General features: G+C 34.5%; 1 protein-coding gene across 4 annotated transcripts in view; it reads left to right on the plus strand.

Annotated features, from left to right (window-relative positions):
* The window catches only part of PHTF2 (putative homeodomain transcription factor 2), a 126,746-nt gene extending 101,766 nt beyond the window's left edge, over window positions 1-24,980 (plus strand). Inside the window, exons 10-18 of one of the 4 annotated variants that reach the window (XM_053897926.1) lie at window positions 2,542-2,760; window positions 9,186-9,314; window positions 10,974-11,246; window positions 11,476-11,607; window positions 14,493-14,579; window positions 18,184-18,339; window positions 19,219-19,314; window positions 21,411-21,536; window positions 22,570-24,980. In XM_053897926.1, the coding sequence (XP_053753901.1) occupies window positions 2,542-2,760; window positions 9,186-9,314; window positions 10,974-11,246; window positions 11,476-11,607; window positions 14,493-14,579; window positions 18,184-18,339; window positions 19,219-19,314; window positions 21,411-21,536; window positions 22,570-22,590 (1,239 nt within the window). In that variant the 3' untranslated portion in view covers window positions 22,591-24,980. Of the gene's footprint in view, window positions 1-2,541; window positions 2,761-9,185; window positions 9,315-10,973; window positions 11,247-11,475; window positions 11,608-14,492; window positions 14,580-16,220; window positions 16,367-18,183; window positions 18,340-19,218; window positions 19,315-21,410; window positions 21,537-22,569 lie in introns of those variants that run through there. The other 3 variants (XM_053897927.1, XM_053897928.1, XM_053897929.1) reach the window with 3 other exon arrangements.
* Window positions 24,981-25,183: the final 203 nt, after the last annotated feature.

A 25,183-nucleotide genomic window follows, 5' to 3' on the forward strand; every position in this document is an offset into this window, starting at 1 on the left:
GGCTCGGAGCCTGGAGCCTGTTTCCGATTCTGTGTCTCCCTCTCTCTCTGCCCCTCCCCCGTTCATGCTCGGTCTCTCTCTGTCCCAAAAATAAATTAAAAAAAAAAAAAAAAAAAAAAGAAATTAATGATAGATAATTAGCTAGTTTTATCAAAAAATTTAAACTAGCCATTACTGGTTTCCTAATGCATTCTGTGCCTTGCTAGCTAATGAAAACAGTTGTAATGAAAACTGCTTATGCTTCAAGTATTCTGGTTGGCATTAGTGAATCATATATTTTTGGAGTGCTTTTTATAAGACAAAGCAGACTGATTTTTACCTTTTTTCTTTCTGTATTTTTTTATTTTGATTTCTTTACTTACTTTCCTGCTCAACTCTTTCAAAACACTTTTACTTCTCCTTCAAACATATAATTCTCCCACAAATCCGTAATCAGCACACTAAATGTGTTTTCATGGTGCTCCATTCTAATATCAGTAAATTAATTATCAATAACCTGTCTCATTCATTCAAGATATTTTGTTAACTTGTGGTGAGGGTGGCAAAAAAATGGTTTTTGTCTTTCATTGACTTACAGTATAATTGAGAGTTATGACTTATTTGAGCATATGAAGTACATGAACATTTAATAACAGACAATATTATAGATGCTGAATAGGAATGTAAAATTTATTGTCATGAAAATAAATAATAATACCTCACTTCAGGGACTAAGGGATCACTCTAAATAGAAGGCTCCAGGGGCGCCTGGGTGGCTCAGTCGGTTAAGCGTCCAACTTCGGCTCAGGTCATGATCTCACAGTTCGTGGGTTCGAGCCCCGCATCAGGCTCTGTGCTGACAGCTCAGAGCCTGGAGCCTGTTTCATATTCTGTGTCTCCCTCCCTCTGTCTCTGACCCACCCCTGTTCATGCTCTGTCTCTCTCTGTCTAAAAATCAATAAACGTTAAAAAAAAAATTAGAAGGCTCCAGAACTAACATTTGTGGAGCCCCTGCTTTGTACCTGGTTTGTCTTAAAAGCTACAGTGCTCATTTAATTTTCAGTGTCTCCTTTAATTAAGATAGGTGGTTTTATTCCCCCTTGGTAGAAGACTAAACTAAGGGTCAGAAACAAGGTAAGCCACCTAGAAAGGGATACAGATGGCATTTTCCAGACGCTTGGTTGAGTAGGTTGTAAAGGAGAGTAGGATACAAGGTAGGAACATAATTAGAGACTAGAGTGGCAAAGAACAAACAGGTTTAGGGGCTGGGGAGTAGCCCCTTGTCACTGGAGGAGAAGGTTGTGGTAGGGACAAGTGGAGAACCAAAGTCCAAAGAATAGCACATTTGAAGACAATCATGCTGGTGAAGGAATTTGAACTTTATCCAGGAGAGCAGTGTGAAGTCACAGAAGGACTTTGGTCAGAGGAATGGAAAAAAGCTGCACTTTTGGAAGATTAATCTGGAAAGTGGGGAAGGCCTTTCAGATAGGGGTCAGTTAGGAGCCTCTTTATAGCAAACAAAGTGTAGATGATAAAAGCTGGTGATAGCATGAGAAGGAGAAAGAGATACACATAAAACATTTTAGAGGTTAAATTGACAGTCTTAGTGACGACATAGGATAGCTAAAAATAAATGTGAAAATTTCAGCATACTTGGCTGTAAGGATTACCATTCTTTATTCAGTAAAAGTTATTTTGAATTATTTTTTAAGCTTATTTATTTTGAGAGAGAGAATGTGAGCAGGAGAGGGGCAGAGAGAGAGGAAGAGAAAAAATCCCAAGCAGGCTTCGTGCTGTCAGTGCAGAGCCCAATGTGGGGCTCCATCTCACAAACCATAAGGTCATGACTGGAGCCAAAACCAAGAGTCAGATGCTTAACCAACTGAGCTACTCAGGCACTCCGTTTTCAATTATTAAATCAAACTTTTACTCAGAATATTTATTTTATACAATAACAATTCCTAGGAAAAGAAGTAAATTGATTAGAAATTATGTAACTTGTACCTTTTAGGTTTCACTTTTGTACCATAGATGACCTCAAAAACATGAGTTGGCAGTTATCTTCCTGGTATAGATTATTTACCAGTTTTACATCAGTTTCTTGAACTTCTGTTTGAAAAACAAAAACAGTAGGTATATGAGATCCACTGTTGCTAAAAAAAAAATGAGAGTAAGAAAATACTCTTAATACTCAAAATACGTTAAACACATCGGTTAAAGTTGGTTAATATTCATTGACTATACAGTTCATATGAACTTAGGCTGGTCTCTGCTTGCCTGAATTCTGAACTTTGTATAAAAATTTAAGAGAAAACAAGCACAACCTTTGCATGCAAAATAACACTTGAGCTGAGATGTGAAATCAAATAGATTTTTGATAATAAAAAAATTCTGTTACTCCTTAAACACTAATATATATCTTTAATGTTTTGCTATTTCACTGTCATTTGACAGTGTACTTGTCATTGCAGCAAAAAGTAGCAAAGTATGGTTCTGATAGAATCCTTTGATTTGGAAAGGGTACATAAATTGTATTAATGTCAAAGAATATCTTGATTTCAGGATGCCCCTAAATCGGGTACTAGTTGCAGCTCTCGCTGTTCAAGTTCCAGACAGGATTCTGAGAGTACAAGGCCAGAATCTGAAACAGAAGATGTATTATGGGAAGACTTGTTACACTGTGCAGAGTGCCGGTCATCTTGTACCAGTGAGACAGATATGGAAAATCCTCAAATTAATCCAAGTGTGAAAAAAGAATATAGAGACGACCCTTTTCATCAGGTTAGTTTACAGCATTGGGTTATTTGGGGCTCTCAGTCCAGCTCTTTTGAATGTATGTACAAATTTTATAGAGGTAAAGAAAAAGCTTACATTCAATTAAAGTAATATTCCTGTGATTTTTTTTTTTTTCCTTTTTATGTGAGCTGTGGTCTGGCTTCATTGGAACATAGAATCTCAGTATTTATATTATGGTTGTGTCTCTGATGTTGCTACTGAGAGGTTGTTGGTAAATGGAGTTTTGTAAGTCAAATTGTGTTTTAGATGCATTAGTCCTTTTCTCCCTCAGCATACTTCATGGTCAGACCAGCACTCATGGCCTTAACTCCACCTATAAGGTTATAATTCACAAGTCTATATCTCAGTACCAGATTTATATCTCCTAAGAGCCCATATAATGAGAATCACATATGTAATTTTAAATTTTCAGGTAGCCTCATTTAAAATGTTTAAAAAGGTGAAATTAATTTTAATATGTTTTACTTAGCCCAGTTTATTCAAAATATTTTCACTTCAACTTACAACCAATGTGAAAAATACTAATGAAATATTTTGCTTTTTTTATACTAAGTCTTCAAAATCTATTGTAAGCCCTGACAGGCACAACTTATTTAGACTAGCCACTTCAAGTACTGAATAGCCACATGTGAATAGGGTACCATATTGGACTGCACACCTCTATAGCATATCTTCTTTTGAATGTTCCACCAGTATCTCAAATTTAACCAAACACCCCATCTTCCCTTATAAATCTGTTTTTCTTCTGGGACTCAAAATCTTAGTGAGTGACATCTCCATCCATCCACTCACCAGTCCAGAAACACGGTGGTTATTTAAAATTTTCACTCTTCCTCTTCTTTCTCTTATTTAACTTTTCATCAAATCCTAAAAATAAAACCAACAACTAAACTCTTAGAAAATTAGAGGTAGAAGGGAACTTCCTTAATCCACTAAAAGGTAGCTATCAAAGAGCTATAGCTTCTAAAAACCTATAATGATGAGATTTTAGAAGTGTTTCTATTAAAGGCAGAAACACTCAGAGATGTCCATTATCACTGCTTTTTCTATCAAAATTACACCAGTTATGTTTGTTTGCCTGTCTGGTTGAACTTAGACTGATTTAAAGTCCACATTGAAGAGCAAAATGTCAAGAATAACTGAAGCAGTTTTGAAGAACAACAGGGAGACTTTCCCTGCCAGATATAAAAACTTACTTAGAAAGTACATACAGTAATAAAGATAGTATGCTATGGGCGTCTGCTATAGACTGAATGTTTATGCCCTCCCCCTCCCACTCACCAGTTCCTTTGGTGAAACCTAAAGCCCAAGGTGATGGTATTTGGAGATAGGGCCTTTAGGAGGTGATTAGGTTATATGGGTGGAGCCCTCATGAATATGTAGAGTACCCTATGAAAGAGACCCCAGAGAGCTCCCTTGCCCCTTCTACCATTATGAGGTTACAGCAAAAAGAAGGCAGTCTCTGAGCCAGGAAGTGGGATCTCATCAGACACCAAAACTGCCAGCACCTTGATCTTGGACTTCGAGCCTCCAGAACTGTGAGAAATAGACTTCTATTGTTTCTAAGCCATAGAAATTCTGTGGTATTTTCTTATATCAGCCCAAGCAGACCAAGACAGTGTATAAACAAATAGACCAATGGGACAGAATAAAAAACCCTGAAGTAGTGCATGTTACATGGGTCTCTAATATATGATGTAAGTGGCATTACAACCATTGGGAGAAGAATGAACTCTTCAGTATATAGTTATAGATCAAATGATTATTCATATACAAAAATATATTCCAGATAGTTCCTAAATGTGAAGAAACAAAACCTTAAAATGTTTACAAGAAAATATAGGAGAAAAATCTTTGTTACTTTTGGTAAGAGAAGAATTTTTTAAAGAAGAACACAAGAAACACATTCAAATATCAAAATGAGGCAATCAATAATTCAAATATCCTAAAATTTAAAACTTTGGGCTACAAATTAAGCCATAAACATTGTTAAAAGATGGAGAAATAGAATTGAGGGAATGTTTTGACCCCACCCCCCTCTCCCCCCCCCCCCCCCAAGATGTGAGATATTTGAGCACCTGTGTACATAGGGGAAACCCAGGAGGGAAGGACTGAAGAGATACAGGAGAAGAAGTTGTTGAATGAGATTTCTTAGGATTCTAGAGGGGAACCATAATTAGGAAGTTTTGCCTTTGATAGGAAGGGGATCACATCTTCTGCTGAAATAGGAGGAGGAGTAAGTGCACAGAGAAAAATTAGTAAGATGATGAAAGGATTATTGCCTAATGTAGTGCAGGAGGCCAGGAGGTCTGTTAACAACAAGTGAGATGATAGGATTGGTGGTGACGGCTCATAGTTATCATTTGTGAAAAGTGAAGAGAGTTTGTTTGTGCATGTATTCAAGCCAATGAACACATTAAGAGTCACACTGCCATATTGTTGAGGGTCCAGATGGAATCTGAAACCATGAATTTGTGATTGCTCAATCCACACAGTTGTGTGATAGTCTCTGAAATACAGTTGTGGTAATCAATAAAGCAAACATTTAAAAAGCATTCACTACATGCCAGGCACTGTGCATAGTAATCTAGAAGCATTATGTCATATAATTTTCACAACCTACAACAGTGTAGTGTATCTTTTATATATATGGTTATATATTCATTTCATAGATGAGAAAATTGAGGCTCAGAATTAAATAACACACCCAAAGTCATACAATGTAGGTGCTCAGTAAATAGTTGTTATTCAAGGAACAGGAGAGACCATGAAATAATGGAAATGCTAAGAGTCCAAACAATGTTAGATAGAGAAGAAAATGAAACCAAGAAGGGGATAGACTGAAGGATAGGTGTGTTCAGAAGTGTTTTAGAATTGAAGGTTTGTGAGACCTGGTAAGATGAGAAGTCGAGCAATTCAGTCCAAGGCCCAGACTATGGCCATGGGAGTAGCTGAAGGTCCTTGGAATTTAAGAAGCAAAAAATAAGAAACAATCCATGAGAACAGGTTGTTGGGTGAGTCACCTGGATATTCATCTAAGTCACTGGGCAGAGCTGAAATTGAAGTTTAGGAAAATGCCTGTGAGCTATTTTCCCAGTGACACCATCAGAGGCATAGAAACAGGGACTGTGTGTTCTTTTGCTCATAGTTGTATCACACAGTGGTTGGTACTTAGTAGGTGTTTAACAAAAATTGAGTAAATGAATGAAAGGAAATACAGGTTTTTCAAAGCATTCCAAATTGTTTTTAAAGGATGCTGTACAGAATTAGTTGGCCCTAAATCTATCCCACTACTCTGCTCCTTTTTGGTACGATTTTTAATGTTCTACTCTGCATATTAATTACAGTATCACAGACTTACATTGGTTTTGCTTGCGGATTAAAGACTTGATTTTACACACATTTCTTATTCTCAGGCTTCTAAAAAATGAGCTCATATCTTCAGTTTTAATAGTAGCCATGTAATGGAAATTAGCTCCCTTTAATGAAAAGCTACCAGTTTTTTCTTATTAGACTAAGATCTGTATTGGGTTTATTGGGTTTGGAGGACCGTTTTCTGCCCACCATAAAAACTGAAAAATACCTCCTTACGAAGAAACAATGAGCATCTGAATCTGTGTGTTCTAGGCAGGATGTCACCAAATCTGTAGTTCTGTTTTATTGTTTGTTTTATTTTCTTTGGAAATAGTAACTGAAACATTTCTACAGCAGAAAACTTCTCTCCCCCAGTCGTGGCTGAGTATATAATAAAGTATGAGGCCATATTCAAGTGAAATTCATTTTGCTGTAGGTGAAGCCAGATTTTAATGGGTACAGTTCCCACAGGTAGAAACTGCAGTAAAGCGGTTGTCATGGTGAATTTACTTGAAATAAAACATGGAACCAATTAAGTGTTAATGTTTTCAGGCAGTTTTGAATGAACATGAAACAAAGCAGTTGAGATTTTGAATGAGGATCCAGATTTTAGTCTGAAAAATATACCAAGAAGAACCTATATGATAAAATTATGAAATGGAATTATTCAGTTTTCCTTGAGCCTTTCTGAAAAAGCATTTCATGTAATGCTGCTCTTCATACACTGTAGACAGCACATGTTGCAACAAGACTGTGGTTTCAGAATATATTTCACACACACAGATACAGGGTTGGGTTGGGTTTTTCTTTCTTTTTTTTTTTTTTTTTTTTCCAGTTAAGTCTTTTTAAATTCACCAGTTTCTAGTTGCTCTCTTTCTCCTACCTGTTGGCTTTCTAGAAATAGGAAGATGATATCAAATGCTAAGTAAAGTAACTGCAAAGGTGACTGGGCAAAATGAATACTTTTGGAGGGTGAACTTCTTGAATTCCTATTTCTGTCCTAGATAGACCTTGATATGCCTTGCTTCATGTAATTGGGAAGGCTTTAATTCACTGTTAACAGACTGAGAGTTTAAAAAGATTAGAAGCCTGTAAATCAGTGGTTGAAATCTTGTCTCTCCAGGCTTTACACTCTGCATTCAGCTTCTAGCTCTTCTTCCTAGCCTTTGAGCCCATGTTGTTTCATAATGATTAAATTTCCGTGGAAAGTTTGATACATATTTCGGTACAAATAACTTTTATCCTAGTTAGAATATTTTGTGGAATTTTCATTTGTGGAATTAAGTGGATAGTTAATAACTAGTGTCTTAACAGTTTTGAAGGCTCTCCAATAATGAAATATATACTATGATGGTTAGTGTATATTAAAATACCATATCTTTGGAAAAGATAAATTTTTAGAGAAAACTTCTTCATAGTCAAGTAAACTAAATGTAAAAGAACTTTGCTAATAATATGGCTAGTGGCATTACGGTTTGCCTGTAATTATTCATCAATTTTTATTCTGCTTATAGTAAACCTGGTATATATAGCTTTACATGCAGAAAATTAATGTTCGACTCAGAATGATAATAACTTCCCATATCTGTTTTCTTACGTATTATTAATGACTATTTTATATCTTTAATCAAAACAAATCAATGCAATTTTATTCTCCCTACAGGAAAACAATTCCTTAAGTTTTCAAAAAACTTACCTTTACCATATTTTAATCACATTTCTGTTCTTCAGAGAATAACTATAACTATAGTAGATTCTTCTACTCATTGTTAGAAGTTATTTTAATGAAATATGTTATAAAAATAAGTTAGTAATACTGTAATGTAAATTCATGCCATTTTGGGTCTAATCTTTTAATGTTTTAACTTCTCATGAATATCTGATAAGGTAAAGATTAGTGTTGAATTTTGTTGCTGTCTTTAATCCCCAACATCCTATTTTGAAGTTTTATTTATTTATTTATTTATTTATTTATTTATTTAAAGATTTTATTTAAAAAATTTTTTAATGTTTTATCTGTTTTTGAGAGAGAGGGAGACATAGAATCTGAAGCAGGCTCCAGGCTTCAAGCTGTCAGTGCAGAGCCCAACACGGGACTCAAACCCACAAACCATGAGATCATGACCTGAGCCGAAGTCAGACACTTAACCGACTGAGCCACCCAGGCGCCCCTAAAGATTTTATTTTTAAGTAATCTCTACAGCTAATGTGGGGCTCATACTCACAACCGCAATATCAAGAGGCACATCTTCTGACTGAGCCAGCTAGGCACCCCAAAGTTTTATTATTTTAATTATCTAAAACAAACAAAAAAAACAAACTTAAGCATCTGATCCTTTGTATTAAGGCTTTCAATTTTTCTTTTTTTTCTTTTTGCCTTTTTCTATTTCTTGAAACATTGAGAGAGTACTTTTAGTATCATGTGCTTCCATTTGCAATATATACTCAAAGGAACAAAAAAAAGTTAATCCTTTGGGGAAATGCTAGATTAAAATACAGAAAAGTAACTAAATTAAATAATGAGGGTAAGGGCATGCGGAAGAGTCTCTTCCAGGATGAGATTGTATCACTGTTTAGTATTTCAGAGAGGTTTAAATCTTAGCTGTCATGTGCTTTGTATTGAACAACCGTAAGTTGGAGAGTCAGTAATATGAACAATTTGATATCCATTTGTTTTTGAACACTACTATATTAGTAGCTATGTAGACAATTGACAACTAAGGGCTTTTGCTGACACATTTTAGAGGATTTTTGAATAGTAGCTTGCCTAACACCTATTAGAGGAAGTTCTTAATGTACACATTTTTATAACTGTAATTTTTATGCCATCTGTTCAATGTATATGCTAATTAATGTTAAGATAGAATTTTAGTGTCTTTGAAATTGGGTGTATGTACATACAGGTATACCCGTGTTCAGACATACATATGTTCTGTTTTATAAAATATGATAAATGCATTCACCAATTTGTTTTTTAGTGTATTTTATATATATACACACGTTTTATTTATGAAATGTGACAAATGTATTCACCAATTTCTGTTTATTTTTTATAGAGTCATTTGCCCTGGCTCCATAATTCCCACCCGGGATTAGAGAAAATAAGTGCTATAGTATGGGAAGGCAATGACTGCAAGAAAGCAGACATGTCTGTGCTTGAAATCAGTGGAATGATAATGAACAGAGTGAGTGCTTAAATATTATTCTTTTAGTTCAGGAATAAGACAGCAATTATTAATATAATAAATAATTACTAGGATGTTATGTTTACAACTTATCTCATTTCTTCAACATGAAAAAAAAGTATTTGTATTTGGTCCTGTCTGTGATTTATACAGTGATTTGTCACCAAACCACTGTCATGCTTTAGTGTTTCAATTCTTCTGACTAAGAACAGATGATGCAATTTAAAATTTTCTTCTTTTATGTTATTCTTTCTTTTGCTTTTCATGGATCAAATTGTGCTAGACATACACAAGTGTTGATGAGGGCTTATTTTCCTGTGTCCTCCCTCCTGCTTCATTTATTATTTAAAAAAATCAAAATAGAATATTTATATTGATACTTGCTTGCCCACTTAAATATATAGAAGTAAATGCAGCTAGAGGTAACAGGTTTTGAGTAGTTTCAGGAGGTAGAGTACAAATACTATGGGTTTTAATCAGTTATGAAATTGTGTCTTTTATGAAATCATTACTACTTATTAAATTTTATCTGATTCCTCTTGGGCAACTAGGCATGATTTAACTTGGACTTTTTTTTAAATTTTTTAAAATGTTTATTTATTTTTGAGAGACAGAGAGACAGTGTGAGCGAGGGAGGGGCAGAGAGAGGAGACACAGAATCTGAAGCAGGCTCCATGCTCTGAACTGTCAGCACAGAGCCAGACTCCGGGCTCAAACTCAAGAGCGTGAGATCATGACCTGAGCCGAAGTCAGAAGCTTAATCGACTGAGCCACCCAGGCACCCCAATTTTACTTACACTTCTAAATTTCCGTGCATTGTTCATTATGTAAGAACTATTATGCATACTTTACGGAGGACAGAAATTAAAGTAACTGCTCTAGAAATTGATTTCCATCCTATGACATACTCCTAAGGAATCTCTGGAGATGTGGATCTAGTTGGTGCTCCATACCTTAGCTGTCTGTGAACTAGCAGGTTGTTTCCAGAATGTATAATATGATGATAGAAAGTTAGCTAGATCCCTCCCAGTCCTACCAGTCTTATATTTCCCATTATTTCATTTGCAGTTTCCTTTTTCATAATTCTCCCTTTTTCCCCTTTTTTATTTAATTTTCCCCCCTCTAACACATTTTCTTTTAAAATGGTTTTAAAGTATAAGGAGATATCCATTTGTATACTGAGCTCTTTGAAGGAAAACACAGATTGCAAATTTATCAAATAAGTGTAATTCTAGATTTTTCTTTTTATGTACTGAGCTTAAGTGGATATGAGATCTCATTCTTTTTAATATGGAAGTATTTGTGAATATTTCTAACTTTTGAAATAGTGAGATCTATAGAATTTTTTCCCCAGACCTAGGTAAGACCAAAATAGTTCATCCTTTTGCATCTACTTAGTGAATTAGAAATCTGATAATGAAATGTTTTTAAAAACTGAACATATAATGACTTACAATCTACCTGTAATATGCTCTCAAACTTTGAGTCAATTTAAATTTCATTATTTGTGTATTAAAACTCATATATTTTAACAAAATGATTTTATACCGCTATAAATAAAATAATGCCTAATAGAATTCATTTTACTGTAGATAAAATTTATGTACAGTTGGGTTTCTTTCTGTCTCTCTCTCTCTCTCTCTCTCTCTCTCAATATAGGTGAACAGCCATATACCAGGAATAGGATACCAGATTTTTGGAAATGCAATCTCTCTAATCCTGGGTTTAACTCCATTTGTTTTCCGACTCTCCCAAGCTACAGACTTGGAACAACTCACAACACACTCTGCTTCAGAACTTTATGTGATTGCATTTGGTTCTAATGAAGATGTCATAGTTCTTTCTATGGTTATAATAAGTTTCGTGGTTCGTGTGTCTCTTGTGTGGATTTTCTTTTTTTTGCTCTGTGTAGCAGAAAGAACTTACAAACAGGTGAGTATAATATAGAATTTTGAATAGAGAATATTTTATCCTTTTCATAATAGATAATTTCTGAAGTATTTTCGTATTTCATTAAATTATTTTGACCCGCTAATTATTTTCCTGTTTTGTTTTTGTAGTACTTAAGCAAATACAATCCTATAACAAGCCATATTTTGTTGATTTTTGTTTTTCTATGGTAATCTACTTGAAAATTAATCCTATCCTAATCTGTTTTTAGCGATTACTTTTTGCAAAACTGTTTGGACATTTAACATCTGCAAGGAGGGCTCGAAAATCTGAGGTTCCTCATTTCCGGTTGAAGAAAGTACAGAATATAAAAATGTGGCTATCTCTCCGGTCCTATCTTAAGGTAGAATGGTAGTGATAAAAGTACTCTTAACATGCTGCCTTCCTCTCAGAGTTTCTCTTTTTTCAATATGGATATATGTCTAAATGTATAGTCACCTGTGTACTCAACATGCTGCTGCGTGGTCATACTTAGTGTTCTTTTCAATCCATATTCAGAAATTGAAAATAAATGTTTAACTGGTTCTTTAGATAAAACACCTGAGGTCTGAAAGGCTTACATACATTTTTATGTAGATCATTCAAGATCAGATTGTCAAGATTTATATTTTATTTTTAATTTTTTAATTTTTTTAATTTTAATTTTTAATTTTTTTTAATCGAAGCATAGTTGACACACAGTGTTACATTAGTTTCAGGTGTACAACATAGTCATTCACCTCTGTGTGCTATGCTATGCTATGCTTACTACTACATGTAGCTACCGTCTGTCACCTTACAGCACTGATACAATACCATTGATTATATTCCCTAACCTGTGCCTTTTATTCCTGCGACTTACTCATTCCATAACTGGAAGCCTGTACCTCCTACTCCACTTTGCCCATTTTGCCTATCCGCTCACCCCCTTCCCTCTGGCAATCATCAGTTTGTTCTTTGTATTTATAGGTCTGATTCTGCTTTTTGTTTGTTTATTCATAGGTTTTGTTTTTTAGACTTGACATTAATCTTTTTTTCATAAATCTCACCAACTTCTACTCATTCAGAAGCTTAAAGATTTTATTCGTACCTAGAATGGTTATCAGAAGCCAGCAGAGGGAGCCCACTGCTTAAAAAAGAATTTAAAAAACTAATCAGTGAGTATCCTCACTGAAGTGGCCTATTACTATTTAAAAATATTAGCTTGCAGTTCTAAGCCATTCTCTTCATGCTGTTCTTTTCCCTTAATCTTTTAAAATAACTTTCCTAATTATGGCAGTAAGATATAAAAACTCAGGAGGGAAATGGGAAACTTCTGAATTAAGTTTAGGAAAGCACTTCTTCTGAGGATTATTTCTTTGCTACGTTAAGATGCAGTGATTTTCATTATGCATGGAGTAATCAGGCCTTAAATAAAGCTGGCCAGAAGATCAGAAACCCTCTGATATACCTAGATCTTTAATGCTTTTTATTTTGAAGTAACAATGAAAGAAGTGGAAAAAAGTTTGCACTATTGTCTACCCTTCTATTTAAAAAATTCATTGTTCTGTTCATTGATTTAATTTGTTAGTCTCCATGGGGAAATGCTAAAAATTGGCATGGATTATTTTTGCTCACTGTGAATTTTTTGTTATGTGGAGGGATGAATATGATCTTTGTTACGTGGCTTAGTGAGAAGCCATCTGTAATTCGTCCTCATTATCAATCTGTTATATAAGTAGATGTTGTATTCTTTTGTACATTGTTTGTTTCATTCAATAAACATGTATTTAATGCTAACCACTTAACATCCACTACTGATGACATGCAAGGCCTTACCTTTCGGAGCTTAAAATTTAGCGAGGAAAATCTGTAGCCCCAGACCTAGGAATTATCCTTGGTATTTATTACTTCCCTCTCTTGCATTTCCAACATCCAACTCATCACCATTTTCCACCCTTTCTACTTCCAAAATATATCTTGGATCCATTTACTTCTTTGTTTCCATGTCTGCAACCTGAATGAAACCTTCAATCATCTGCTTTGGGCTACTGTAGATGCCTGTTAACTGGCCTCCCTCCATTCAGGTTTCCTCCTTCCAATACATTCCTCAGTCTGCCACCAGAGATCTTTTTAAAATTTAGATTTCATTATATGATTCTTTAAAAAAATTTTTTTTGAATGTTTTTATTTATTTTTGAGACAGAGAGAGACAGAGCATGAGCAGGGGAGTGGCAGAGAGAGAGGGAGACACAGATTCTGAATCAGGCTCCAGGCTCTGAGCTGTCAGCACAGAGCTCAACACGGGGCTTGAACTCACAGACTGTGAGATCATGACCTGAGCCGAGGTCGGATGCTTAACCGACTGAGCCACCCAGGTGCCCTTCATTATGTGATTCTTAAAACTTTCTGAGGGTTCTCCATTGCTCTTAAAGGACAAAATCTGAACAGGGCTTATCAATGCCCTTCGTGACCTAGCCCCTGAGGATATCCTGTCTCCCTTGTCTCATTTTGAAACACTTTCCTCTCTGCATTCCAGCCATACCAGACTGCTTCAGTTCTTTGAATGCAATATTATTTTTACTGTTTTGTGCTCTTGCACTTGTCCTTCCTTCTGCCAGGAACACTGCCATGTGCTATCATACCTGAGCACCCTATTCTGGTATAAATATCACAGTATCAGGAAGATCTTCCCAGGTTATCTTCCTAACTTGCCTGTAAGAGTTAGGAGTGTGGGCCTGGGAAAGATCTCCTTAAGGAAGTGATACTTAAACCAAATTCTCTACCAGTTTTCTCCGAGCATCCTTTACCTTTCCTTTATAGCACTTATTACAACTGATCACATATATCTGTGGCTATAAGCTTGATGTCTGACTTCCTGCTACTTCCTGTGAAGGTAGGGACCGTGTGTGTTTTGTTCTGTGCTGTATTTTCAGTGCCCAGCACAGCGCCTCATTCTGAGAAGGTGCTCAAGAAATATCTGTTGAATAAATGATTAGTGTTTGACAAAATATTTGGAATGAAAGGAAATAAAAAATGTGGAAGTTATGCTAAGAATTTTATGCTATGTATTCACCATGTTTACTGTATTGCAAATCCTCAGGAAATAGTAACACTTTGTAATTAAAATTCATCCAACAAATTAGGTATATTTTCAACATTGTAAGCTATGATCAACCTGCAGGGAGGGATCAACACTTTAATTGAAAGCATGGAATTAGCTGCTAATTAGTAAATATATTTAAAAGCATTTTTCCTCTTTTTCCCCAGCGTCGAGGTCCTCAGCGATCTGTTGATGTTATAGTTTCATCTGCTTTCTTGTTGACTATATCAGTTGTATTTATCTGTTGTGCCCAGGTGAGTTGACTTGTTCTGTGTAGAAAGTAGATAATCATATCTATAATTATTAGGCTCCAGAAGGCTTTCTAATAATAAACAACCACAGTAATAATATTATAAGGAAGCCTAGTTGTACAAGTTTTGAAATTGACCTTTTGCAGGTTTTTTTTCAGTAGAATAAATAAATGTGTCTTATTCATCTCTGTGTCATGAACAGTGGCTAGCATAGTCTCAGATGTCTATTGATTGAATATATAGTAATTACTTTTTCTCAGTCACTTACCTGGTTATCTTTATTTCCCAAAACAAACTTATTAGTGGCTAGAATTGCAATATTGTTTCAGACTGTTTTTCACAAATCTCTGCTTTATTCACATGTAGTATTCTTTCATTTTATATCTGAATCGTCGCTGTGACATGACTGCCTCAGGCTCTGAGAAAGAACTCTCGTTGTCCAAGACTAGTCAGGAAGCACAGAAGTATCTCAGGATATTCTGCGTTATAAAATTAAACTTCCATTTCAAGTACTGTGACATACTAGATTACCTGAAGATTCTTCTGCTTTAAAATACTGTATAGTCCAGAGGGTGGGTGGAAACTTAGCTGTTTAATATTCATATATAAGCTCTTCTATGTACATATTACATGCATATCTGAGTTTATAAGACAGTAAGGGGCCAAAAATGAAGATAAAGCTAAAAAACAGAGCAGTTAAGTATATGTGTTAATGCTGTGAGAGCGCTAGGATGAGGAGGTGAGGTACACTGTCAATCTTCGTATCCTAGAGACTTGAGATTTAGGCCCACAAGAGGACAGAAGATGAGGCCTCAGCCTGCATACACCCTTATACATGCTCCCCCTCGTAAACCAGACCTCTTACAGGACTATGGTCTCCATGAAAAGGTAGAATAAGAAAAACAACCTGTCCACCAGCCCAGGAGGATAATAAGAAAGCTCATCTAACTCTGCCTGGACTCTGACTAGAATGGGGGGATAAGTCTCTGCCCTAAGAATATGTAACTGTAGGTCTGCCCTTATTAGAGGTTCAGGGTTTAAAATGTGCATTACAGATCTTGTCCTGTTATCTCCATGTCAAGAAGTTAATATAAAAAGCGGTCCTAGGATATTTGGCAGAAGCAAAACCAAGATTGGTTCTTGGGGAATGTGACTTCAGCCTAGGCCTCAGGATGTCCACAGATGAAGCCTCTTGAGGTTTCAAAACACTGAAGAAACCATCCATGTTGAGCCAGTCAGTGAACCAACAAGCAGGAGATTAGGTCTCCAGCTGCCTCAGATGATAAACTGATCAGATAAGAACTATAAGATAAAGACACAGATAACACTATGAAAAAAGAACAGAGAGATTTGAAAAAGAACTGACAGCACTTCAGAGAAACGAAAAATTCAGTTATTGACATTAACAACACAATAAAAAATAGCAGATTGAAGACAGCTAAAAATAGTGAATGGGAAATGGAAGAAGCTACCCAAAATATAGGACAGAGATAAAGAGATGGAAATATGAAAAGGAGATTGAAACATGGGAGAGCCAACATATATCCATAGGAATTCCAGATGGAAAGGAGAAGGAGAGCAATATTTGGAGAGATAATGGCTAACAGTTTTTCTGTGTTGCTAAGACCTTAACTTCGGATTTAGGAAGCACAACAAGAATAAGAAGGAGCAATAAATATAAATCTACACTCAAGACACATTGTGGAAGAACTACAGAACACCAAAACAGAGAGAAAAATCATAAAAGCAACCAGGAGGAAAAGACTGATTTCTTTACTTACGGTTCCTTATTGCATGTTAGCCTTTTGTTCCAAGTTTAATTTCCATGTTCCTGAAGTACATCCTGTAGTAGTTCTGTCTCTTATGAAGAGGCAGGCAAATACTAGCTATAAGAAAGCTGGTGAGTTCATATTAATACCAGATGAAATGACTGTAATCTAAGTTCAATGGGGTTTAGATAAAGGGAAGCGTGACAAAAATTAAAAGAATAATTCATCAAGGTCTTATAATTCTCAGCTTGTATGCATGTAATCCAGTAACTTCAAAATATATGTACAGATAGCCAAAATCAATAACACTAAGAAGTTATTTTTAAAAACCTCATTGGAAGGTTTTTTTTTAAATTTTTTTTTTAATGTTTATTTATTTTTGATACAGAGGGAGACAGAGCATGAATGGGGGAGGGTCAGAGAGAGGGAGACACAGAATCTGAAACAGGCTCCAGGCTCTGAGCTGTCAGCACAGAGCCCGACACGGGGCTTGAACTCATGGACCACGAGATCATGACCTGAGCCAAAGTCGGCCGCTTAACCGACTGAGCCACCCAGGCGCCCCAGTCATTGGAAGGTTTTAACACATTTCTTTCAGTAATTGATAGATTAAACAGACAAAAAACAAACAAACAAAAAACAACGAAGATATGTACCTAAACAAGATAGTTTAAATTTTGTTCTAAAATTAGAGAATACATATTCTTTTCAAACACAAGGACAGTTTACAAAACTTTCCTATGTACTTGGACACAAAGTAATTCTCAGCTGAGACAATGTAGACCACTTAATCTAACAGTAATGCAGTTACGGTAGAAAACAATGACAGCAGCAAAAAAACTCATACATTTGGAAATTTTAAAGCATGTAAATAACAAATATTTAGAAAGCATAGTGTATTAAACTGTAAGCTACTGACACAGTTGAGAAATTGTTTAAAGAATGCTAGTATAAATTACTTTATATCATTAAAGTTGAAAACCTAGGTGGACAATTTGTACAAATGCATAATGTACTAAATCTGACTCAAAAACTGAAAACCTGAGGAGACCTGTAACTACAAAGTAGTATTGATTCAATAGTTTAAAACTTTGCCACCAGCAAAAATCCTCTAGACCCATGTGGTTTTACAGTTGAATTTTGCCAATTATTCAAATAAACAGTAATTCTAATCTTACACAAAACACCTCAAGAGTAGAAAAAAGGGACTATTCCCCAACTCATTTTGTGTGACTAATAGAATCTTGATACCAATTGACTGGAGAGACAGTATAAAAATGGAAAACTGTGAGCTAATTTTCCTTATTAACTTCAATGCAAAATACTAGGAAGATGAAGCCAGCAACTTAATAACAATAAATATGCCATGACCAATATAGTTTATACCCGGAATGCAAAGATTTTCAACTCACAAATCTGGTTTGAGCTCCTGTAGTTGATTAAAAAGGGAAAAAACATATGATCATCTTAACAGATGCAGAAAACAAATTGGTGAATTTCAGTGGAGATTCATAATACAATGACTGGAAAGTACTATTCTTAATCTTAAAGTATATCTTTAAAAATTTAAAGCAGACGTTGTACATACGATATTTAGTACCTTAGGGGTATTTACTTTAAAATTGGGAGTAAGGCAGTTACCCTCTCTACCTTCTCGTCATGGGTTTTGATTACATTATTGATGTGTTTGAAATATTTCATAATAAATGTGGAATGTTTTTAAAATAAAAATACTATATTTGTGATCAATTTGTATGAAATAAAATGTTATTTCCTTTAAAAAAGAAATTGTTTCAATCACATTGCTGCTTCATGTTGCCTTTTTCGTACACTTTTAGTTGCTTCACGTGCATGAGATCTTCCTTGATTGTCACTACAATTGGGAACTAGTAATCTGGTGCATCTCGTTAACACTTTTTCTCCTAAGATTTGTTACCCTTGGATCAGAGACAAGTAAAAAATATAGCAATACCTCAATATTACTTACTGAACAGGTGAGAATGCATGTTTATTATAAGTTAATGCCTATAATCTACATATTAAACTAAAAATCTTTTCATTTACTTGAGGTTTTTTAGGAACCTGTTTTTAGATTGCTTTTGTGTTACAAAGAAAAACTTGACATTTGATAGGACATGAGCCTTTCTTCAATGTTCCTGCCTTGATATGGCTTTCAAATCTGACCTGTTGTTTTTCTGTTTCACTTTGATTTGACAAGAAGCAAGTACTATTTATAGAAGTGATGAACTTTAAACCATTAGTGGGATATGTTTGCTTGGCAGTCTAGCAGAGCCATATTTGAAGAAGTAGGAATTTTTATTCAGTAGGAAGGATAAAGCATAAGAGTTTTGATGGTTGACTTTGTTGTGTATTAATTTGTTTAATATTTTCCTTACCATTCCATAGGAATTACTCAAAGAAACTTACTGCAAGTGAAAATGTTTTGAGTAGTTTTGCCAGGGAAAGTATGATTTTTAAAAATCAGTAATCCTGTCACATGAGCTCAATTAAAGGGAAAGGGGAGAACAGCAAACAAACCAATTGATCTACTTTAGTTATTACTTACTCTTTTGTTTTGGCTCTAGGAGTAAAGTATTTCACCTATTAAATGATGAAATCGAGTTTTCCTTTCTTGTGTCAGCTTTAATCTGAAAAGTTTAAAATTTTATTATAAAATGTTTACTGTAAGAAATTTGGAATATACAGTAAAGTATGAAGGAGAATATTAATGTCATCTATAATCTCAATACCCGGAGAAGCACCATGAATGTTTTAGTGACTGTCTTTCAGTTCCTTTTAAAAATGAATATTTGTTGTAATTTTAAGTATTTTTAACTATTCATTCCTCGTTTTCATTCCTTTTTTTATAAAAGATAAACCTCTACTTGAAAATGGAGAAGAAACCTAACAAAAAAGAAGAACTGACACTAGTGAATAATGTTTTAAAGCTGGCTACTAAACTGCTAAAGGTAAAAATAAAACTGAAAATGGATATAACGTGGAATATGCTGTTCTGACATTTTATCTTAGTCTTTTGTTTGCAGATCCTATCTTATGTTTGGTTTTTATGATTATCCAAATTGTTTCCAAATTATATTTGAACACATTCATGTCATGTACATTTTACTTATTGTAAAACTAACCAGTGTGATCCAAATCATATCATTTTGAAATTTTAATAACTTTTGAAAATCTAAGACTTTAATGTTTAAAGTATTTAGAGGTTGGTATCTTTGGAAATTTTGCCTCCTAGTACTTAAAATAGGTTTCAAAAAGGGAGATTTGGTGTTAATTTGGAAATTTTCTCATTTTGTATTTCTCAGAGCAGTCTTCTGCGTGGCCTGAGTTAGCTTAAAAATTAGTAATACAGAGTAATTATAATAAATATATATCACCAATAAACCTTTAAATTTTCTAATCATTTTTGGTAACAAAAAATATAATTTCAAAATATTTGATGTCATAATAATACTCTTTGGAGGTAATTTGATAAAATATTTCTAGCATTGCTTTACAGTGTTAGTAATGTTTTTCTTTCTTAAAAGGAAAATGTTTTTTAAAATCTCAATTTCTGTAACAAATTGAATATAATGTTTTCAGAGAATGGTGTAAAATTAGTAGTTTCTCAGTATTACGTTTAATTCTTCAGTCAATTAAAAAGTCTTAATTAGGTACTGCCTCACAGTATATAATAGGCCTTGACAAGCAAGGTTCAGAAGAGAGGCGGGTGGGCTTGTCTGGTACATATGTGTTGAATATCTTCAGAGTGTAGGCACTATGCTAGACAGGATGAGACTTACAAGCAGCTTCAATCCCAGAGTAGAGGGAAATTTGAGAAACTAAAGTACAAAGCACAACAATGTGATCCTTTTTGATCACACACAGTCATATACAATCTTCTACTCAGAAACCTGGGAGTTAATATAGATTGGTTTTTCTCTGTCACTCTTCACTGCCAAGAAATTCTCAGGCCCATTGATTTAACCTCTCCAATATCCTCTAGTTCATGTCTGCTTCCCTATCAGTACTATCCTAGGTCAGGCCCTCATTGTCTCTCACTTGAGCTTTGATCCATTGAACAAAGCAGGCCTTCCTGCTTCTAGTCTCACTGTTCTCCAGCACGTTTTCCACAGTGCTTCCCTACTGCCTGTGACCTTTCTCATGTGCACATCTGATACACTCTTCCTGATTAAATTCAGTCTGTTAGTACGATTTGTGTAAAGAATGACCCTTACCTAAGTAGCCCGTTTTACAAATTTGAAGGATTTCTTTCCTTGCAGTTGGCCCCTAACAATGCTGGGCAACCTGTAGCCATTCAAAGATGCCATGTTTTCATGTGTCTTATGGAATATCTATTACCTCCTCCCACTAAGTTTTAGGAGCACCTTCCTCTAGGACCCACTGCGTTTTTAATACATAGCTCTTTTATGGGAGACACAATTAATTATTTGTATGTCTATTCAACTGTAAGGTCTGTCAGCACAGGGACTAAATCCTGACTTCCTAGAGCTTAACACAGGGCCTGCCATATAACTTTGAATCTGAGAATAAATAAATCATAGAATTTTAAATCTTTGAATCAGTTAATTCTTATATTTGAAAAGTAATTGTCTTAAAGGGAGTTTTGTGTATGTTTTAATAATAGCAGAAAATTTGGCTACTTTTCTAATTCTTGTGCAAAAAGGTATTATTCTCTTACATTTTTTGTTCTTACACTAGAAAATGTTTCCATACCTCTTGGCAATTATTAGACCAGTACTTTACTAGTCATTCATTTGAGACGGAAATTGCAGTTACAAATTTAGATCACAGAGTTCTTTTAATGGAAGTCACTTCTAAGAAAAAGAAAAACCTGAAAGTATATATATATATAATATACATATATATATATATAGTTTAAGTTTAACCAAGTTTATCCTTTCTAAAACTATCCACAATTTGTAACTGTTTTATGAAAGTTTTTTTCAAAAATTCTCATTGTATATTGCCCTGAATTAGTTTAACTCTTGATTCTTAATGTATTTCTGGGCTCATGTTTTTTGTTTTATGTTTTTTCTTTTGCTAGGAATTGGACAGTCCCTTTAGATTATATGGGCTTACAATGAATCCACTGCTTTATAACATCACCCAGGTTGTCATCCTGTCCGCTGTTTCTGGCGTTATCAGTGACTTGCTTGGATTTAATTTAAAGGTAAGAGTTTCCAAGTTTTTGTGTTGTTTTTTCTTTTTAGAGAGAGAGAGAGAAAGAGAATCTTAAGCAGGCTCCACATGCAGCATGGAGCCTGAGGTGGGGCTGGATCTCACAACTGTGAGATCATGACCTGAGCCACAATCAAGAGTCAGACACTCAACTGACTGAGTCACCCAGGTGCCCCTTCCAGGTATATTTTTATTTCTTAGTGCCCTGTGACACCTTGTGACATTTATTTTACCCTGTCCGTCTTTTGAGATCTCGAATGCACAGTGGTGAAATCATTTTCATAATATTGTGCACAAAGAATGAATAATTTTCTTGGTTTATAATGCTCATGGAACTCCTAATTTGGAACAGTATTCATACAAATAGGATTCTTGTATAGAATAAGGTATTCATTTTTTACTCATAATCTGAATCTAATTTAGGTGATAAAAAAGGAAAAGAAGAGCCTTATTTCTTTTTTTGGCCAAAAGTTATTTATTACACAGCAATGCATATATCCCCCAGCATATGCACAACTCTTAGTGAGTAAGGTGTAGATTATTCATATTAAACAAGTGGTATATGTATATTGCTACTTCCCAGTAAAAGAAAGCAAGGGAAATCTGATTTTTACTTTTTTATTTAAGGTGAGTTACTCTTGAAAATGCAAGGATAAAAGAGTTTAAAATAGTAGAACCTATACTTGTTTATGAATGAAATTTAGATAATAGCATTATGTAATATAATTTATAAGTTACAGTATTAAAACTGACTCTAGGGGTGCCCAGATGGCTAAGTTGTTTGAGCATCCAGCTTCTGCTCAGGTAATGATCTCGTGGTACATGAGTTGGAGCCCTGCATTGGGCTTGTTGCTGTTGCCGTGAAGCCTGCTTTAGATCCTCTGTCCCCCTCCCTCTCCCTGCCCTGCCCTCCGCTCAAGTGCACACTCTCTCTCTCTGTCTCCAAAATAAATAAAAAACATTTAAAAACATTAAAAAAAAAAAACTGACTCTAATGGTTACTACTTCTATTATTTTTTCACTAGCTGTGGAAGATTAAATCATGACAATGCAGAGAAAAGAAGATGTAGCCTCTTTTCCAGAATAAGAGTACCAACTAAGCTGCCTGAAAGCAGTCACTGACTCTTTGCTTCAGGAGTCTCAGCTGGGAAATCGAAGTGTTTACATCAGACTGTCTTGTGCAATTCTTATATTTATTTTACTTGTTCACTGTTTTTTACATTTATTTTAGTCTTTATATTTTATTTTTAGCATTGATGTACTTAGTTGTCGAAAGGGTGATAAAACTGATATCCAGATACTTGAGATCCTGGTAATTGTTCATAAATAATTGACAAAATAACAAATCGTGAGAATAGAAGCCATTGCTAAGCCCCGTTTCTCCATCAATGCCGTGAACTTGCCTTACTTGAGGAAAACTTCTTTAACTTGGAATATTGCATTGGACTCAGCTAAACACATAAAGTGTGTTCTTTGGTGAATCAAGATCCAGTCAGGGTTTCTCTTGAATTATTTTGGAACAATGCCAGGATCTGAACTGATTAAGCTGCAGTTACACACCCTTCAGTATTAATATATATGGTATTACATAACAGGTCAACAAGTGCTCTTTGATGATAAAACTCTTAATAGAGCAATAATTGTAAATGGTTACCATACTGTAAGATATTTTGATAAAAATTAACTAGTAATAATTGTATTTATTTGAAACACTGGGCTGTTTGCACAGCTCCAACTGTGCATGCTCAAAATGTGCACTTTTTAAAATTGTTACTTTTAATGCGTATCTTTATATGGGGTATGTTATAGTGTACTAGGGCATGATATGGTATCCTTTTGAGTGAGGTATACACTCATCTCACAAGTGAAGTGCCTATTGATATTACTAAAGTACATTATTATGTTTACTCAAGTAAAATAATTTTCTCCCCATGGTACACTATAGTGTATACACACTCAAATGAACAACTTAAGAACAAGGTTAAGAACCAATAAAATATTCCTTTGATTGCTAGTTATAAAACTATATCCAAATTTTCAGAAAAGAGCTTCAGTTTGCAAATTCTATCCTCTAAACTTAACCTGGTGCATCCCCCTCACCTCCAATTTTATAAGGGCTATTTTAGATGCTTTTAACCTGGAAAGTTACCTACTCCCCCCACATACACATGCACACACAATTTGCCAAGTGTCCAAATGAGAACATATCATGTTGGCATGTTAGGTAGATAGGGCAAATATGGTGATATCTTACATTGGACCTTGATTTTAAGTTGTTACATTTGTACAATCAAGAATATATTAGGAATTACATAAAACATGAAATGTTTTTGCAATTTTTTTTTAACTGGGTATCTAGTTTCTAAAACAAAGAATTTATTTGAAACAGTATAGAATTTTCTTGGTGCAAGGTATATCATGTTGAATATCCTCACATTTTTTACCATGTTTTAGGGAATTTATTAAAATAATTAATTGTAAATGATTTATTTGATTGGTGCAGTTTTAATCCCCAAATCATAATCTTAAGATCAGGAATGTGTAGAGAACAGAGCCATGTCATAATATCACTTTGCTCTTACCATTCCTTTTGATCAGCCTCATTGTGTAGTATATTTTCTTTATGTAGAAAACAACAAAAGCAATTTGTTTTATTACCTATGTTCTCCTATGTTTAATAATGACCAAAGTGCATTCTGAGTTCTTTCAAGGAATGTATTACTGGAGCTTTAAGAACATACTTATTTTCTCATGTGGAAACTTAGGCTTTGTTTGATATGTTTCTTCTTCCTCTATTGTCTAATGTTGAGGTTGTTTTTAGGAATTATATTTTATAAACTTTTTCAGAATAAGGTACATACCTATACAGAACTTAACATTTTGCACAGAATATATCAAATATATTTTGAGAAAAAAAAGTACAGCATGAGTTCTGTTAGGAATAAAAGATGAAACTATTGTATCTCACAAAAAAAAAAAACTTATTTCAGAATGGAAATATTTTTGAGAAAGGTAGCTGAGTATACTGATTTAGGAAAATGCTTGTTTTGGATTGAAGTTCATTTTAACTTAGAGTTGGGAGTTGATTTATTGAGTACAGTATACCTCTCAACAACCTATAAATACTATGAATTATGTCTCTAATGTGGGCAGCAATAGAATACCAAAAGGAAAAAGTTGTCATTTTAAGCAATTTCAAAATATTAATGGAATTGTTTTCAAAGCAGAAAAAATAGACATTTGCTGCCTTTAAGAATACCATGAATGTAAGAAATTGAAAGAAATTGTAACATATCACATAATATAGAAAAGGCAGTTCAGAGATAGAATTGTGGCAGATGTTGTGTGTTAACTGTTGTTTCTTTGCCACATGTGTTGTAATTGAACGTTTGAACAGCAAGTTTAAAATAAAATATTCTATGCTGACAGTGTTAAACTGAAGGTTTTCTGTTGTTTTCTTTTCATTTTAAATTCATATATATTTCTATGGTAATGTTGTATTTACTATAGCATAAACTTTAGTTATCACTCTTAGATTTCAGACGAGTGGAAATAAATTTTTTAAAACTTCCCGACATTTAAGATTTTGTTATGATTCTCAACATGAAAGAATATCTTCCGCCACCAAAATGCTATGAT

Source organism: Panthera pardus, unplaced genomic scaffold (assembly GCF_024362965.1).
Source record: "Panthera pardus isolate Hobbes unplaced genomic scaffold, ASM2436296v1 HiC_scaffold_8, whole genome shotgun sequence".
NCBI lineage: Eukaryota > Metazoa > Chordata > Mammalia > Carnivora > Felidae > Panthera > Panthera pardus.